At 45.0% G+C, this 18,089-nt stretch overlaps 2 protein-coding genes and 1 pseudogene across 10 annotated transcripts in view; 1 reads left to right on the top strand and 2 right to left on the bottom strand.

The window, feature by feature from the left end:
* Window positions 1-16,159, bottom strand: part of Son (SON DNA binding protein) — a 31,979-nt gene extending 15,820 nt beyond the window's left edge. For 6 of the 8 annotated variants that reach the window (XR_003835159.1, XR_003835160.1, XR_003835161.1 and 3 more), the window contains exons 1-4: window positions 15,999-16,130; window positions 12,304-12,470; window positions 3,487-9,489; window positions 1,832-1,992 (exon numbers count right to left, since the gene is read on the bottom strand). Coding sequence is in view for 5 of the 8 variants with exons in the window: in XM_021184620.1 (XP_021040279.1) it covers window positions 1,832-1,992; window positions 3,487-9,489; window positions 12,304-12,470; window positions 15,999-16,075 (6,408 nt within the window). In the remaining 3 variants the exon portion in view is untranslated. Of the gene's footprint in view, window positions 1-782; window positions 1,602-1,831; window positions 1,993-3,486; window positions 9,490-12,303; window positions 12,471-15,998 lie in introns of those variants that run through there. The other 2 variants (XM_021184626.1, XM_021184621.1) reach the window with 2 other exon arrangements.
* Window positions 10,389-12,291, bottom strand: LOC115029590 (annotated as a pseudogene).
* A 930-nt stretch (window positions 16,160-17,089) lies between the features above and the next one.
* The window catches only part of Gart (phosphoribosylglycinamide formyltransferase, phosphoribosylglycinamide synthetase, phosphoribosylaminoimidazole synthetase), a 26,424-nt gene continuing 25,424 nt past the window's right edge, over window positions 17,090-18,089 (top strand). Inside the window, exon 1 of one of the 2 annotated variants that reach the window (XM_021184851.1) lies at window positions 17,090-17,141. The gene's annotated coding sequence lies outside the window, so the exon portion shown is untranslated. The remainder of the gene's footprint in view (window positions 17,142-18,089) is intronic. The other variant, XM_021184852.1, reaches the window with a different exon arrangement.

Below are 18,089 nucleotides of genomic sequence, written 5' to 3'. Positions count from 1 at the left end.
TAGTCCCAGCAATTGGGAAGCAAAGGTAGGTGGATTTTTGAGTTCCAGGCCAGCATGGTCTACAGAGGGAGCTCCAGGACAGCTAGAGATACACTGACAAACCCAGTCTCCAAAAACTCAAAAAAAAAAAAAAAAAAAAAAAAAAAAAAAAAAAAAAAAAAAAAAAAAAAAAAAAAAGGAAGGAAGAGAAAAGAAAAGAAGAAAAGAAAAAGATAAAAAAGGGAAAGACATGGTCCCTGCTCCAAAGGAGCTTACAATCTAATACGAGACAAAAGTACATACACATGAAGTAATTGAAGAACCTTTTTACAGAGCAACACAATAACAAGTGCAAACTGATATAATACAAACGGTACATAAGTGCTAAAAGAACAAACGCTTAGGAGAATATTCAGGCAGGGTTTAAGGATCAAAGAATATTCCTTCAAGAGTTCTAAGCAAAATTCCCACAGTAAAGAACGAGAATAGGAAGGAAAGGGAAGTCATCTTGGTCAGGTGGTGGGGAGAATTTGGGAGAGACTTGTCAGAGGGACAAGAACGCTGAAGATGAGGCAAACAGCAGCAAGCGCTGAGCGTTCACAGAGCTTTAGATAAAGGGCTTGCATTTGGTAAGTAAGCAATAGAGACTTTTTGCTAGGTCTTTTTGAAGTTATAATTTATACTATATGAGTCTAAGTGAAGAAACAAATTAAGAAACTTTATAACCCCCAAATGTGTGGTAAAAGATTTTAAACATTTGTGGCAGGGTAAATAGTAACATCTCTCTCCATAAATGTTTTTTAAAATTTATTTCAGGACTGTAACTTAAGAATGGAAAATAAGGCATGATGGAGAGGGCACAATTGATGCAGTCCAACACAGAAAGTCAATTCCTTCCTCAGAAGCAAAGGACAGATTCCATTTATAAAAAGGTTAAGAGTAAATTTTAGTAGACCTGTCTATACAAGCAGAATTTATCACATCTATTATCAATTGAAAATATTACAATAGAATTAAAAAGCTCAATTAGCCAAAAACACAAGAGTGTGTCTATCAAGCATATAACCAATGGAACAGAGTATGTTGACAGTGGCAGGCTGGCATAAGGCTAGCCAATAACAAGTTTCAGCATATGAAACAGTGTGTTATTTCTGGATCCTAGCAGCAATATTTCAGCGTCTTCCCTCACACACACAAAAAAATATTAAAGTAAAACAAAGCTTCCCCCAAAAGCCTCAATTTCAAAAGATCAAATTTTTAAAAACAAAAATAAGTATATTTAAAATATGTTACTGCCAAAACCCGAACCGCAGGAAGAACTGATAATGGCCGGCCATTATCGCCAATGGCTGGTACCAAACAGCCAAAACCCGAAATGTTGATGCGAAAGAAGTTCCTTTCAGGCAATGGCCAGCTATTCTCATTAATTTCCAAGCTCCGGTGGCAAAAGATCATTTCTGAAGATTGTCTGTGTCTTTGCGTATATGCAGTACACTCTTGGCGATCAGTGAACACGTCGTGAATGGAAACGAAACTGTAGGCGAGCTTCCGCGTGTTGCTCACTCAACACCTCCTCCATTCACACGAACCGTTCCACTCCTCAGTCAGTTTGGCTTCTAAAACTGGAAAGCAAAAGTAATGGGAAGTAACTTTTTAGCTAGCGGAGCTTAGCCATCCCGGATAATGGCCTGCTAAACAGAGCTTCTGCCGCTGCCACATCTGTATTTCGGGTTTTGGGCACTCGGTGCCAGCCATTATCAGTTCAGCCCACAATTCAGGTTTTGGCACGCTCCAGAGTCAACATCCATGGAAAAATCCATTTAAGAATGGAAACAAATCCTGTCTAGCTTACCTCAGTTAGTTCTTCTATGGTAGCTCCTCCAGACTTTTTAGCAACTTTCTCTTCTATTGTAGGTGGAGGTGCAGGCTTTAGGTTTGGTGGTAAAGGAACACCAGCCTTAGCACACATGGCAGCTGCATTAGCTTTGGCTATTTCAAGTAATTGAGCCTTATCTGTAAGAGGAAAAACACACACACGAAGCAGTTTTCCTAAAAGCTACATACGTTGTCTTCAGTTCTGTCAACAATATGACATACAGTAAAATCAAAGGCATCAGTATTCTGCCCAATTTGAGCCATGATTCAGGTGGATGGGTCCTTTTCAACAATTAACACTATGTTTCCAATTCAAATATACACAATAGCTTACTGTGAATCTATGACAATCGACTAACCACAAATTATAAGGCACAAGTCTTCCAAAAGCAGTGTTATTTCCTAAAATTAGCATGACCATTTCATACTAGGTATGCAGTTCAGTTGAAGAATGCGTACCAAACTTGTACAAGCCTCAGCATTCTATAAAATTGCTCTTGGAAAACTGCTATCCCTAGCACTTGGGAGGTGGAAGCAGAAGTATCACAAGTTTAAGGTCAACCTCAACTCCATAGTGGGCTATAAAAGCTAGTCTGCCGGTCTTGGACAAACCTCATTACAATCTGAAAACAACTCAATCCCTTGTTAAGCCCCAAGTGTCATCTCTTTCAAGAAGCCTTTCACTGAGTGGGAATTAGCATTCCTCTCCATTGTGCAAATGTGCCCTACACTATTACTAAGGCAATTACCTAAGTCTACTCTTCTAAGTACTGTCCTTTGGTAAAAGGAAGACATTCTACCAACTTCCTTCACTAACTTAAAAATCAGTAAGAATTACCTACTGTGTCTCTGTTCTGAAAAAAGAGACGTCAGAAAACTCTTGCTAAACTGAATACAAATTCTACTAGCTTCACTTTCTTTACAAACCAAGACTGTCCTATCTATCGGAAACAAGATAAATTACCTAGCAGTTTTAATAAAAAAAAAAAAAAAAACCATTTATTTTTAGAGACAACAGATTATCACTTCATTGAAAAGGCTGCATCATTAATTCAGTTAACTAACTCCCCGGATACAAAATGTCTTAATCTAATACCTACCAAACCCATTTAACAATCTTAGACTGCCACCTTAAGCTAGCTAAAGTCAAGCATGATGGCTCAATCTGAAATCCCTGCCATCAGGAATCTGAGGAAAGAAAATAACCACTTTGGGCTGGCTACACAGTTAAGTTCCAGGCCAACATGAACTAAGGCCCTGTCTCAGAAAGAAAGAAAAACAAAAGCAGGAAGGCAGGCAGACAAATGGAAAGAAAAGAAAAAGAGGCCCCCCAATAAAAATTACTAATTGAGAATTCTGCTTATTTGCAAAACCATGTGTTGAACTGAAATATATGCAACACACAATGATCTGACTTGTAACAGGGTTTCTCCATCTACTTTTTTAATTAAGGCAAAAATCCCAAGGACAGACCCATCAAGGCTCTAATACATTCCCCACAGCAGGTCTTTTTAACCTTTTAAGTGCACTTTCTCCCCCCCTTTTTCACTAACCCAAAATACTATTTTTGTCTCAAGAGCATCAGAAACTAAACTTAAGTCATCCTCTATTACAACGCGAAGCACGACTCACCCAAATCTGTTAGACGTTTGGGCGATCTGCCTCTTTCAGAAGACCTGGATCTTTTCCGACGAATGGGAGATCTACTAAACCGTCTTCTCAAAGGTGTTCTTGATCGCCTTAATCTGACCGGTGATATACTGAAGCTTCGTCGTCTTACCACAGACCGTGATCTTCTCCGACGGCTGGGAGTTCGGCTCCTGCGGCTGGGAGTTCGGCTCCTTCGGCTGGGGGTTCTGCTCCTGCGGCTAGGGGTTCTGCTCCTGCGGCTTGGGGTTCTGCTCCTGCGGCTTGGGGTTCTGCTCCTGCGGCTTGGGGAAATGCTGAAACTTCTCCTTCTACCAACAGATCTAGACCGTCTCCTCCGACTAGGAGTGTGACTCCTACTCCGCCGACTTGGAGTTCGACTCCGTGCTCGAGCTGTTTTCCGGTTGTCTCGGGAGCTTGATCTTTTCCTTTTCCTTTCCCTGGACTTGGATCTATGCTTTGGAGACCTTTTGCGTTTCTCTTTTGATACAGACCGTCTTCCTCTAGACTTCGATCTTGATCTGCTACTCCTCCTCCTGCGTCTTGACCGTGACCGTGACCGTGTCTGAGAACGATGAGACTTAGACTTAGATGACCTCTTCCTTGCTCGAGAACGAGACTCACTGGTGCGCTTGCGTGACTTATGTTCAGAAGACTTGGAACGCTTACTCCGAGACCGTAATGAAGAGTCCCTTTTCTTCTCCTTCTCACCTTTGTCACGGTTTTTATTTTTCTTGCTTTTTTCATGTGTGTCTTTGACTTTTACAAAAATCTCATAGTCATCCTTTTCCTCTGAAGAGGACTCTGAAGCTCTTTCTGGTATGCTGATTACAACTGGACTGGCAGCTGACTTGTCACGCTCAACCTCACTAGCAAGGGAAGGTCCTTCAATGCCAGCTCTAAGGCTTGTAAGACGCTCCATGTCCTTAGGAAGTAATGGTCTCACTAAGTCAGCTTCATTAATTTCATCAATGCTGGCAGAATATCCTGACTCCTGAACTATTTCTTTATTGGGAAGAGGTACTTCTGTATCTTCACTGCTTTCTTTAGGGCTAAGAGCCACTGCCACTGCCTGGTCACTCTCTGTGATAGGTAACGAGTCTTCTACATCCTTACAAACAAAATTAGTTGATGACAAATCAAGATGAATGTCTTTAGCAGGCAAAGGTCCCTCTATGTCTGCTTCGCTGCCACCACTAGGGCTGGTGGAAATGACCATGTCATGTTCAGTATCTTGAGTAGTTACAGATACTTCAACATCATATTTACTCTCTGAAAAGGGTGCAGATGCTGTGACAAATTCAAACCTCTTACTAGTTCCTACTGTATCCAGCTCCAGAGCAAGCTGAGAAGACAGACTTCTGCCTACGTCAGCTTCACTGACGGCAGGACAGGTAGCCAATTCTGTGATTTCCTTAGTCTCACTAATAGGCAAAAGTTTCTCTTCACTTGCTTCACCAACAGGACCAATGGTAGTAGCACACACTGTGTTATGCTCTGCATCTTTAACAATTAAATGACTGTTTACAGTAAGGTCTGCATTTCTATCATACTCATTTTCATACAAGTCACTTTTCAAGTGTCCTCCATCACGTGGCTCTTCACCTGGATGCAACAGAGTCTCCTGCATGCCAACCTCTGGACCAAGATTTTCATCACCACCAAGTAAATTCATTCCTTTCATAATCTGTGATGACATAACACTAGAGTCCACTATTCCTGGTGAAGACTCTACAGCCATCTCAGGTGATGTTATTTGCGTGTGCTCTGAGACTATGACAGCAGGTTCTAAAACTGCCACAGTAGGTTCCTGGACAGGAACAGATGGCTCTGAAACAATCATAACAGGTTGAAGGACTGATACTGCTGGTTCCAAAATAGGCACAGAAGGCTCCAGGGAAGAAACACCTGACACTGCAGTGATAGCATGCTCTGGATCAGCCAAAGCTGGAAGCTCTGAAACAGCCACAGGAGGTTCTGAGACAGATAAGGAGCAAAGTTCTGGAGTAGTCATGGTAGGAGGCTCTGGAGCAGCCACAAGAGGTTCTGGGACAGCCACAGCGGGGGTTTCTACTACAGCCATGGTGGGGAGTTCTGGAACAGCCATAATGGGAGGTTCTGGGACAGCCACAGCAGGAATTTCTGGGACAGCAACAACAGGAGATTCTGTGGTAGTCATAGTAGAAGGTGCTGGGACAGTCATGGATGGGAGCTCTAGACTGCTCTCTGCTGGCTGTGAAATAGTTACTGCTGGCTCCAAGAGTGACATAGTTACCTCTGAGATAGCATGTCCTGATGGTCTCATGGAATCATATGTTTCTGATGTCTCTGATAGAACAGAAGCCTCTGATGTTAACACAGCTGGTTCAGCTGACATGGTAGTCTCAGAAACCATGTAAGTCATCGGTCTCTCTGGAACCATTTCATGTTCTGCTACTACAGCAGACTCAACTGGTGTTGATGTGACTGAAGACTCGGGCTCTCGTGCAGGTTCTGGAACAGTCATAACAGCCTCTGATGCTAACATTGAAGTTTCTGATTCTGACACTGAATAATTAGCAGGTACTGCCATAGGCTCTGAAATCTCACTTTGACTCACAGGAGGCTCAGGCTGTGATAGAGATTCTCCAGTAGGTAATGTCACCTCTGTAGACCAAGTATTGTCAGCTGTTAATGCTGACTGCTCTGTTGATAACGCTGGACCCTCTGGTGGTTCCTCAGGAGGTAATGGGGGTGTCATTGGTGGTTCCTCGGGTGGCAATGGTGGCATTGTTGGGGGCTCTTCAGGAGGCAAAGGTGGCACCATATATGCCTCCGTATAGGAATCAGTATAAGAATCAGTGTAAGAATCAGCTGCCATAGACATCATTGATCGATCAGTGTAAGATGACATCATTGATCGATCAGCTGCAGAGTACGATGACATCATAGACCGGTCAGCTGCAGAGTACGACGACATCATAGACCGGTCGGCACCCATAGACATCATGGATCGATCAGCCATAGGAGACATCATGGAGCGTTCATAAGCTGACATCATAGAGCGCTCATAAGCTGACATCATAGAACGCTCAGCCATAGGAGACATCATGGAGCGCTCATAAGCTGACATCATGGAGCGCTCATAGGCCGACATCATAGAGCGTTCAGCCATAGGGGACATCATAGAGCGTTCATAAGACATCATAGAGCGCTCATAAGATGACATCATGGAACGTTCTGCAGCATAGGACATCATCATAGAACGTCTAGATGCTAACATCAAGGGTCTAGGTGCTAACCTGTATGGCCTAGGTGCTATCCTATAGGACCTAGGTGCTATCCTATAGGGCCTAGGTGACACCCTATAGGGATCCGGAGTTAGTCTGTAGGGATCATGGCCTAATCTATAAGGGTCTTGTCCTAACCTGTAAGCATCATGGCCTAACCTGTAGGGGTCATGACCCAACCTATAGGGATCCTGAGCTAATCTGTAAGGATCCTGAGCTAACCTATAGGGATCAGGAGACTTTGAACCCATCATAGCAGAATCCTGGGTACTAGATGCTAACATTTGGGCATCCATGGTACCAGATGCTAACATCTGAGCATCCATAGTGCCAGAAGCTAACATCTGAGAATCCATAGCACCAGATGCTAACATCTGGGAGTCCATGGAACTGGTTGCTAACATCTGGGAGTCCATACTGCTGGTTGCTAACATCTGGGAGTCCATNTCCATGGAACTGGTTGCTAACATCTGGGAGTCCATACTGCTGGTTGCTAACATCTGGGAGTCCATACTGCTGGTTGCTAACATCTGGGAGTCCATACTGCTGGTTGCTAACATCTGGGAGTCCATAGAGCTAGTTGCTAACATCTGGGAGTCCATAGAGCTAGTTGCTAACATCTGGGAGTCCATGGTGCTAGTTGCTAACATCTGGGAGTCCATGGTGCTAGAGGCTAACATCTGGGAGTCCATGGTGCTAGAGGCTAACATCTGGGAGTCCATGGTATTGGATGCTAGCATCTGAGAATCCATAGTGTTGGATGCTAGCATCTGGGAGTCCATGGTATTGGATGCTAACATATGGGTCTCCATGGTGTTAGAAGCTAACATATGGGATTCTTGGGCCATCAAGGGATCCACTCCTACTGTTACAGAAGTCTCCCCCACCAATGTAGTAGGCAGCTCCTGTGCTACCGTATTATAGGATTCCAGCGCTGTCGTCGAGGGCACCTCCATGGACTGCGACACGGTCATCGTTGACAGCTCCGATGTTGTCACCACAGACTGAACAGAGATCTCCAGCGCCACAGTTGCCACAGGCTGCCCAGGCAACTCTGGCGCTCCAGGCTGCCCTGGTAACTCTAGCACCCCCGTTGCTAGGGGCTGCCCCAAAAGCTCCAGTGCTCCAGCTGCCCCAGACTGCCCCGAAAACTCCAGTGCCCCAGTTGCCATGAGCTGACCAGGCAACTCTAATGCCCCAGTTGCCACAGACTGCCCTGACAACTCCAGTGCCCTAGTTGCCGAAGGCAGCCCTGACAACTCTGGCACCCCAGTCACCGAAGGCTGCCCAGACAACTCCAGCGCTGTGGTTGCCACTGGCTGTCCTGGCAACTCCAGCACCATTGCTGCCTCTGGCTGCCCCAGCAACCCTGTAGCTGTTGTCACCTCAGGATGCCCAGGATGCTCCACCGTTGTCATCGCCACAGGCTGCTCGAACTCTGTCGTCGTCACAGGTTGTTCGGTCAACTCCATTGCTACTGTTACTGCAGGTTGCCCTGTCAACTCTATCGCTGCCGACACTGCAGGCACCCCTGATAACTCCTGTGCCATCACAGGTGGCTCTGGTACCTCCTGTGGTGGCTCCAACCCCATGGATGGTGCTGGAGGCCCTGGCAATTCCTGCAACAACTGTGGCACTGGTGTCACAGAGGGCCCCGGCAACTCAGGGACCGCTGTCGCAGGGGGCCCTGGCAACTCAGGCACTGGGGTAGAAAGGGGCCCTGACAACTCTGGCACTGGGGTGGCAGAGGGCCCAGGCAACTCTGGCACTGGAGTCACAGGGGGCCCCTGCAACTCCAGAATGGAGGTCGCAGGTGGCCCCGGCAACTCCAGGGCTGAGGCCACCGACGACTCCTGCAGCTCCACCGCTGTGGTCTTAGGCAGCTCCAGTGACTCCTGAGGTCTTGTCATGGATGAATCTGCAATCTCCGATGGTGCTTCTACAGGCTGCTCTGGCAATCTTTGCACGTCAGTTGTAGATGACTCTGGAAAATCCATTGTTGATGGGCTTGGTTCAGGGTGCACCTCAGTAGGTGTCTCTGACACTATTGTGAGGGTTTCTGATGGCTCAACCACTTTTGCTATGGGAGGCTCTACCAGCGTGGTCTTTGACGTCTCTGGAGGCATAGTCTCCAAAGATTTCAGCACAGACTTCTGATATTCCACTGACATTGTTATAACGGGCTCAGGTGACTTCAGCGCTGCTGTTGACATAGGCACTGGTGCTGCTGTGAAGGAATCCAGAATCTTTGTCATTGATGGCTCCAGCATACCTGGCACAGGCTGCTCAGACGGCTCTGAGATTACTGATGTAGATACAACTGACAGTTCTGCAGCTTTTGTAGCTGGCTTCAGCGTCTCTAGAACATGTGACTCCTGAACCTCCATTGAGACTACTGGAGGTTCCAGCACTAAGGGGGTCTCACTGGCCTCAGATAAGCCAAATGCTCTTACAGGATGTTCCAGTGCCACTGCTGAAGGTTCAGAATCAAACTTTAAGAAGGAATCAGATTCTAGATCAACATTCCCATCATGATGAGATTTCAGCTTGGACTCAGATTCTTCTGGTTGTCTTTTATATTTTTTTTCTTTTTCTTTCTTCTTTTTCTTCTTTTTGTTTTTGTGCTTTTTATGCTTCTTTGACTTTTTGGTGGGCACTTCATCAGTAGGATCTGTTTGCACAGATACGCATCTACTTTTTCTGGAGGCCTCTTTCAAGTCTGAAAGTAATGAAAAATTGTCAGCCATTCCCCCAAGTAGATTCATACAAATTGCCACTATTTCCATTCAGATATAGAAACCACAATATAATTACCTTACTGTGAATAAAAACTTACAAAGTAATATACTATCTATAAAGCAGTAAACCTTCCATTTCTCAATATTTATACAACTTGAAGTCTGCATCAAAATAATTCTTGGTGTAACACAAAAAACCATTTAGAATTAATTTAATTATGTTTTAAGATGGGATACAGCTCACTGGCGGAATGTTTGCTTAGCCTGTGCAGAGTTCAATTTTTACCCCTGGCAGATGGAAAAGAAAAAGATGTTCCATTAAAATCTAAAGTTCTTTTTCCTCAGGAGCAGTGAGATGTCTCAGTGAGTAAAGACACTCGCAGCAAAGCCTGATGATCTGAGTGCAACTGTCCAACCCACATGGTAGAAAACCATCTCTGACTTCCACAAATGAGGCAGTACACACACAGAGTGTGTGTGTGTGTGTGTGTGTGTGCGTGTGTGTATGTGGGTAGCTACCTACCCACATGTGGTCACAAAAGTAATAGTATTTTTAAAAGTATTCTTTTCTTAGGCTGGGTATAACGGCACTCACTTTTAATCTAGCATTCTGAAGGCAGAAGCTGGCAGGTCTGTGAGTTTCAGGCCAGTCAGAACTGAAAAGTGAGGACCTGTTTCAAAAAAGCAACACCCCCCCCCCCAAAAGAAAACCTTTGTTCTCAAACTATAGTAAGTTATTTTAAAACTACATCAATAAATTTACTTCATATTTTGTTATTTCAATTCCTACTTAAAAAAAAAAAAAAAACTCAATATAGAGTTAATAAGATTAATGTCCAAGAATGCACAAAGACTGTCAATAAAGTCCTAGATGACAGAAAATGTTCTGAGTTAACTTCTAATTTTATTCATGCCGTTTACACAGGAAAGGATATGGCACTCATTCTGCAACAGAATGTCTAAACTAATCCATCCCATGGTAGAGGAAGGGCTTTGTCAAATTACTGACACACTGTACCGTCCCTGGGTTTGATCTCCAGGAAGACAGAATAACAAGAAAGCATCCCAAGTACAAGGAATGCGCTTACTACATCCAAGTTTCCAACACAATCCAAGTGAATCCTTCTAAGAACGCCTGAACCAATGCACCAACACATCAACAGAGCTCACTTTTAATTTAAAACTGTCATATTCTGATAAAACCATGTTTCCCTAAACACTTTATTCTTGAATGCAGACCTAACATTTCAACTTGCCTATTACAAATAAGACATTTTACACTCTACCTTACAACCACACAGTAAAATTTACCCTATAGATTTTAAATATGATAAATCTTAAGGAAATGGCTAGTCAAATATACCAGTGATTCCTACTACAGAAAAAAACACCAACACCAACATGGCATCATACCAAAAGAAAATTAATCAATTTTTAATGCTTATTTCACAGCAAGAAAAGGTAGTTTATACCTAACCAGACATGATCTAAGCAAGACTAGTTATTTTAAACTATCTTATGAACCATACTACACACCTAACTCCTATACTTAATAATTTAGTCTTGTGATTAATCACAGATTCTTCATTTTTAATCACCCATTATTTGATCAATTCCAAAAAAGAAATTGTACACAATGAAAGTGCCTTAACCTGCTTTGTACAAACAAGTCAACTTCTAAGCATGGGCTTTAAAACAAAATGTAATGTGGTTTAAAACCAGTAGCGATTTAGTTGAGGATATTGCAGCTTACAAAACGGACACTTCAGAGTTATAACAATCTGCTGAAGAGCTTACACTGTTCTCACAGCTACCCATCCTCCAAGTCTGGGGGACCCAAGACTTTCCTCCTCTTGCTTTCCTCGGCTCCAACCACACACGTGTGACTCAGTACACGCAAACACCCAAATGTACCAAACAAAAAGTAAGGGAGGAAAAACACACTAAGAGCTACTTTTTTTTTTTTAAACTGCTCACAGATCTTTATTCACTAATGGGGTGACATTTTCCCTTTCCCAAGCTGTCTCTCACTGAGGGTGGGTTCCACCAAGCTAGTGTCCTTTTCCCAGGGGGCAGGTCCTGGTGGCCAGGCGCCTGGTTTGGAGGACTCCATCCCTCTCTAGGAGTTGCTGGTGTTTGATGTCAGAAGGAAGATGGGGAGGGACACAGGCCATCCACACCCAGAGCTCCATGATATCCCAGCTGGGGATGCAGGGTAGTAGGGACTGGGGGTATCCCGCAGCCTCAGCAGCCTGAGGGCTTCAGAAATCAGGCTCCTGGGATAGCACCAGAGAAGCGGCTCTGGGCAAGGGCTCCTGAGTGGTGGCAGGGCTTTGGAAAAAGTCACAGGGGGCTACAGTAGGGGTGGGAATTATGTAGGCTGAGTCAGGAGAAATGGGTGGCCATGTTCTCCTCATACAGGAACTGCTTGTGCAAAGGTTCCCTGGCGTCCAGTCCACGAGTCACCCCAGTGGTGGCCCGTGGGTCCCGATTTGGGGACCTTGCTCCAGGGGCTGTGGCAGGATGGTTACGGCTCCAAGAGCTACTTTTAAAAGAGCTGCTATTTACACAACCCTTCAAAGAAAATACACAGAAAAATCCTGGCATTGAGTTACAAAATTGAATTAAATAGAAAGAAAAATCTTATTTTACCAGTGAAACATGTAAGAGCTCCAATGCCCCTGTTTGAGTAGACTATTTTCAAAGACACTATGAAAAAAATAACCTAAAAATAGTACAATTGACATTCAAATTTTTCAAAAGATTTTTGAAACTGACAGTGAGCGTCACCTTACCTGGCTTGTATCGTAGCTCTGTATCTAAGACCCCAGAAAGGACCTCCTCTATCTTCTGCACTATCTCTTCATTTGGGAGACTCCTTGCAGAGGCAGCTGTGTCACCTGCCTGGTTTCCTTCAATGGGTGTATTTGTTTCACCATTCAGCTGGCCTTCACTCCTTCCACTTGACAAGAAAAAAATTTCAAAGTTCATTAATACTGCCATCATACTATAATAAACCGGTAACTCAACATTAATAATGCAATTAACATAACCTTACATTATATTATGCTACCCATAAACCTCAAGATTTTCTATTTCAGATGTTTGTCATTAGTACACAAAGTTTCAAGAACTAAGACAGTTAAAAGAACTTTTAAAATCAGACGTCCAACTGTGTTTTCAAAATAAGGTAGCTAGAAGTGGTGGCCTTTAATCCCAGCCCTCAGCACTAAGGAGGCAGAGGCAGGAGGATCCCTGTTGAGTTGAAGACCAGCCTGGTTTACATTGAAAGTTCCAGGACAACACAGAAACCCTGTCCCCCATCCACCCCCCCCAAAAAAATAAAGAAAGAAAAAGAAAAAATATAATTGTTATGATTAAAACAACTTAAAGCTTCCAGTTACCTAAGTAACAATGAGCCAATTCACAAAGAAAAACAGAGGACCAAGCATTATGGTAGAAAGCCACACTGTGCACTGATCACAAACCATCCAGGCAAACACTGTGTAAAGGGCTGCTTGTAGCCTCTTCATATTCAGACTGTAACTGAAATGCTGTAAATTTAAAAAAGTAAACCATGGGCCGGGCAGTGGTGGCGCACGCCTTTAATCCCAGCACTCGGGAGGCAGAGGCAGGCGGATTCCTGAGTTCAAGGCCAGCCTGGTCTACAAAATGAGCTCTAGGAGAGCCAGCGCTACACAGAGACACCCTGTCTCGAAAAAACAAAAAACCCTTGTACTTTATACCTATTTTTTTAAAAGTCTGCTTACTAAACTACTTATGAAATTCAAGACCTTTACACAGAACAAGTGGCAATTCATTTATACTAATAGTAAAATGATCAATAGCTTGTCTTCAGATCACAGGGCCAGAGCATCACCGTAGATAAAACAAGGTCATTCACATAAACATTTTTTACTATTTTTGAATAAACTTGCAAAAAATTTAAAATGCATTCAGTTTGAATTAGAATGTTGCTACCTGAATACACATAAAACTGCTACCTGCTAACAGTTTTATTAGAGAAACAGAACACTTTAGTGAGGAATGATTGGTTTTCTAACACACAAACCTTGTTAGGCTAATAACTTTTCTAAGTACTGACTAGTGCCACTTTCTATTGTTTTATTTCCAAGACAAAGGCCTCACTATGTAGCCCTGGCAGTCTAAAACTCAAGAGATATGTGCCCACCTCTGCCCATCTACTGGGACTAAAGGCCTGCACCACCACACCTGGCCTGCCACCTATTTTTAAAAACCATGAAATTTTAATAAGAGTCCACAATCAGGACAATTATTGTTTCTATAAATGGAGGAAAAAACTGTATGCAATAAATTGTGTGTTAGTCTCACCACCTATACTGATTATAAGCAAATAGGGGGAAAGTAGCTCACTCAAGTGGCAAATTAAAAAAAAAAGTTTTTATATTGATTATGCTATAAACCAGGCTGGTTTTTCTAATGCTCTCACTTACACTTTTTTTTTTTTTTTAAGATAGGGTCTCTCTACTTTGTCTGGCCTAGAACTCACTACTGTAGACCAACTACCTCACAGGGATTGATTTTCCTGCCTCTGCCTTGTGAGCACTAGGATTAAAGGGTTGTTCCAGTCATCTAGGGCTGGGCAGGAGGACAATTCAGGCACTGTGAAGAGAGGCAGAGGCAGGGAGAGCTTTCTTTAAAAAAAAAAAAAAGAAAGAAAGAAAAAAGAAAAAGAAAATAAAAGTCAAATCAACCTATAAAAAATAATTTTCCTTAAAGCTACCAGAATGTTAATTACAATTACTAAAAAGCAGTTAGAATTTTAAACCAGTTATGAAAAGAGTTCCAATAATTGAGACTTTGAAGGACAAACCTGCTCATAATCTATTATGTCTAAAATACAATACAAAATGACCACACTAAGAGAAAACACATTAGAAGGGCACGATGGCACAAGCCTTTTAGAGAAGCAGAGGCGGGTGAATCTCTCAAGTTCAAGGCCAGCCTGGTCTTCAGAGCCACACAAAGAAACCCAGTCTCCAACCCCCACCCTACAAAAAAGTAAATACAATCAGTACAAGAGACTGCTTGAGCTTCAGAATGGTGGTAGCACGGGCCTTTAATCCCAGCAGAGGCAGGCAGATCCCTATTAGGGCAAGGCCAGCCTAATCTACACAGTGAATTCTAGGTCAGCCAGGACTACCTAGTGAGACCCTGTCTCAAAGATCAAAGGTTTCCAGGTAAAATGATATTCCCTTAGTTTATGTTTCATCTCATTTAAAAAAAAAGTACCCAATGTCTCAAAATGTTCAAAAGCAACACAGTGTATAAATATTTTTATTACTTAAAAAATTGTGACGCCCGCCACCCATTGATTGAAAGATGACAACAGGCCAACTTCAGCTACAAAGCTGTAAGCCATGACATTACAGCCTGTCCACAAAAAAAAAAAAAAGAAAAAAAAGAAAAGAAAGAAAGTGAAAACGAAAACAGCAAACAAAAACACCCTATCTTGAAAAAAAAATGACAATTTCTGCAATAAAATATGATTAACATTATTCTATCCACAGTCCCAGGTAATTTGGGCATATAATTTACAACTGCTTATCAGCTGATTTTTCTAACTCATGTATTGCTGTGTTTTCAACTTAAGCCATTCGTTAAAAAAAAAAAAGTAAAAAAAAATATTTACCTCTGAATATTTCCTTAAGTTATAACATGACCCACACTATTTTCCTAAGTAAACAACTGAGGAGATCTCTTCAACATTAAATTCTGAGAACCAAGGCAGTGACAAAAATCCGTCCGTTAAGTCGGGGTAGCGAGGAAAAATAACACATACTCCACTTTCTACTCAACCAAATTACGCATCCAGCAGTTCCAAAGCCCCCCTCCTATCATCCTGTCGAATATTTGATCTTGTGTTTTACATCGAACTGAGATGTTTCAGCTTACAACTGTGAAAAGAGTGCTATCCGGTCTGAAGCACAGAGCACTAACCGGGGCCCAAATCGTCTAATAAATAGACTGCGGTGGCCAAACGATCGCAAGCGTACAATAATAAAGAAGTTTTAAGGTTACCCAAGAAGCGGCCGTTAGAGACCCTTTCCGGCCGTAGACACCGGCCGGCGAAATGCGCGGAGGCGGGGAGGGGGAGGGGAAAGGCGGCGGCGGAGGAGGAGCTGGGAAGGGAACTAGGCCCGTCCCTGGTGGACGCCGGGCCTCCGAGTAGCTGGAGGGTAGGGGGTGTCCAAACGAGGGAAAGGTGACCGTCTTAACTGGAAGAAAGAAACGGCGTGTGCGACACCGCGGAAGAGACGATCTTTCTCGAAAGGAACGAACGGGGGACTGAGGGGGGGGGGGTGGCCCGGAAAATGGATCCCAGGCCCAGGCGGGGCCGTAGCGGGGCCTGAGCCGAGAAACGACGGCGTTCCGTGAAAGATGCCACGGGAGGCTAGACGAAGCCCTAACAGCCCGCGAGGAGCAGAAAAGTCTGGGAAGCGTTTACCTGGAAAGCTCCTGTTGTATTTCCCGGAATTTACTGACCACGAAAGACCTGAAAACCTGCTCGATGTCGGCCGCCATGGCGTCCGCTCCGTTCTCTCAACTACTCCTCGCTAGTCCTCCAGGCTCCCAGCATGCCTCTGGAGGAGGCGCAGCGGCCAATTCCTTTTATCCCTGTCCTGATTGGCTCATGAGGGAGCGTCCGCACGGGCTCGCTCCACCCACGAGCCAATCAGCGAACACCGGCCCGCTCTCCTCCGCTGTTTCTGAGCCGCCGGGGTAGAGCTGCTGACGTTTGCGCCGCGCACGAACTCGGCCGCCATGTTAGTGGTTGACGCAGGCGCCATTACAGGAGAAGTCGCTCCCGAGGCGACCGCGACAGCTTCTGCTGTTGATCCCCTCAGCCTGCGGGGACTCCTAAGAGGCTTTCTATAGCGTGTAAATGCCTGAGATTAGAGGCCATGAAAAAAAAGGGGGGGGGGCGAGGACCGAGGAAAGCCTCGGCTTGTCCGGCACGGAGCTCCAACGCGTTTGTTGCAAGCGCCAAGTTTACTTTGGTCAGGGAGACGTGCATGAGAAAGAAATCCCCGTCCCGCGTTCCCACTATGAGGTGGAAAGGAGCCATTCCCATTCTGCCTCGATGCTTGCTATAACCGGCCTCGCGTAGTTTTTAGCAAAGGCTGGAGCGTCTGAGCGACCTGCGTTCTAAACGCGGTGCGCTTGGGCTGCTCCGGAGTCCAGCCCTGGCCGCTCCGCCCTGGCGCTTGGTGAACAGCCACAGTCAGGCAGCCTCGGCTCTGCCCCCAGTGCAGGAGGCTCTGGGGTAAACGCGGGGACCTTAAGTGGCAGCCCCTGACGAGCATCATCAGCTCTAATCGTGGTGCCAGGGATTCTGAGCCGGGCTAGGCAGCGGGCTCCGACCGCACCCTAAGGCGGGAGGAACCCCCACGGGTCGCCTCGCGGGCGGGGACCCAGGCGGGCCGCGGCCAATGAGCAGCAGAGCCCATCGGAGGCGGGGCAGAGGCCCGGGCGCGCTGGATTCCCCGGGCCAACTTCCGGCGGGTGCGAGCGGCGGGTGCGAGCGGCGGGTGCGAGCGGCGGGTGCGAGCGGCGGGTGCGAGCGGCAGCTGCGTGGCGGGGCTTGCAGGTGCGTGAATGCCTTAGTTTTTAAGATGATGCGTGGACTGCCTAAACGCTTTGACCATGGGTTTAATTAACCTCAGCGACCGGTGCTACTATTGAAACTGGCGTGGCTGGCGAAAAGGCCACGTGCTTTGCACGGCCTTGATGGAGGTCGGCCAGGTAGTTCTTTCCCAGCTTTCTAATTCTGAGGCCGGGTCCAGGTTTCTGTGCATCTCTGCCTTGTAAAGACAGACCCTGTACACCGATGGTTTTTTTATCCGCTCTGGTTTTATCACAGTAACTAACGGTTTACCTGGACCACTTTCGTATTGAGTTTCTACTTTTTCAAAACAAATATTTGGAAGTGGTTTTAACCGATTCTTTTATTCTCTCCTTACCCTATTCTCTTAATCTCGGTATAAATTGCCTGTTAGTTAACTGACACCCAAGAAGTTACAAAAGACTCTCCGAGTCTCCCGGCTAGTAAGGCCTTGACAGCGGAGCCCAGGCACCCAGCCGCTCCTGGTGAAGAGACCAGTCCTGCTATTTCACAGACCCTGAGTAGTAAAATGAAAATTGTCCTCTTGCACTGCTTTCTTATTCAAGTTAGATTTAACAAAAAGTTTAATGGCTTCAGCTATTTCTCTAAGAAAATGACACAGAATTGAACTAAAGTCTATCTTATGTGTAGGAGCGTTGTCCCTTACATGTATGTTTGTGCCCACGTGCATACAATGAACGCCCCAAAGAAGCCGGAAGAAGGCATTCAGTCTCCAGACCCAGATTAGGATGTTTGTGAGCCACCGTGTGGGTGCTGGGAGACTAAACCCCAGCCCTCTGCAAGAGAACTAAGTGTTCTTATCTGATGGACTACCGTACCAGTCTGCTCGGGCTTTCTTTGAATATGTAATCCCGCCGGGCAGTGGTGGCGCACGCCTTTAATCCCAGCATTTAGGAGGCAGAGGCAGGCGGA

This window comes from Mus caroli, chromosome 16, assembly GCF_900094665.2.
Source record: "Mus caroli chromosome 16, CAROLI_EIJ_v1.1, whole genome shotgun sequence".
Taxonomy (NCBI): domain Eukaryota; kingdom Metazoa; phylum Chordata; class Mammalia; order Rodentia; family Muridae; genus Mus; species Mus caroli.
The sequence above is the reverse complement of the archived record's forward strand: the minus strand, read 5'-3'. Positions and strand labels throughout refer to the sequence as shown.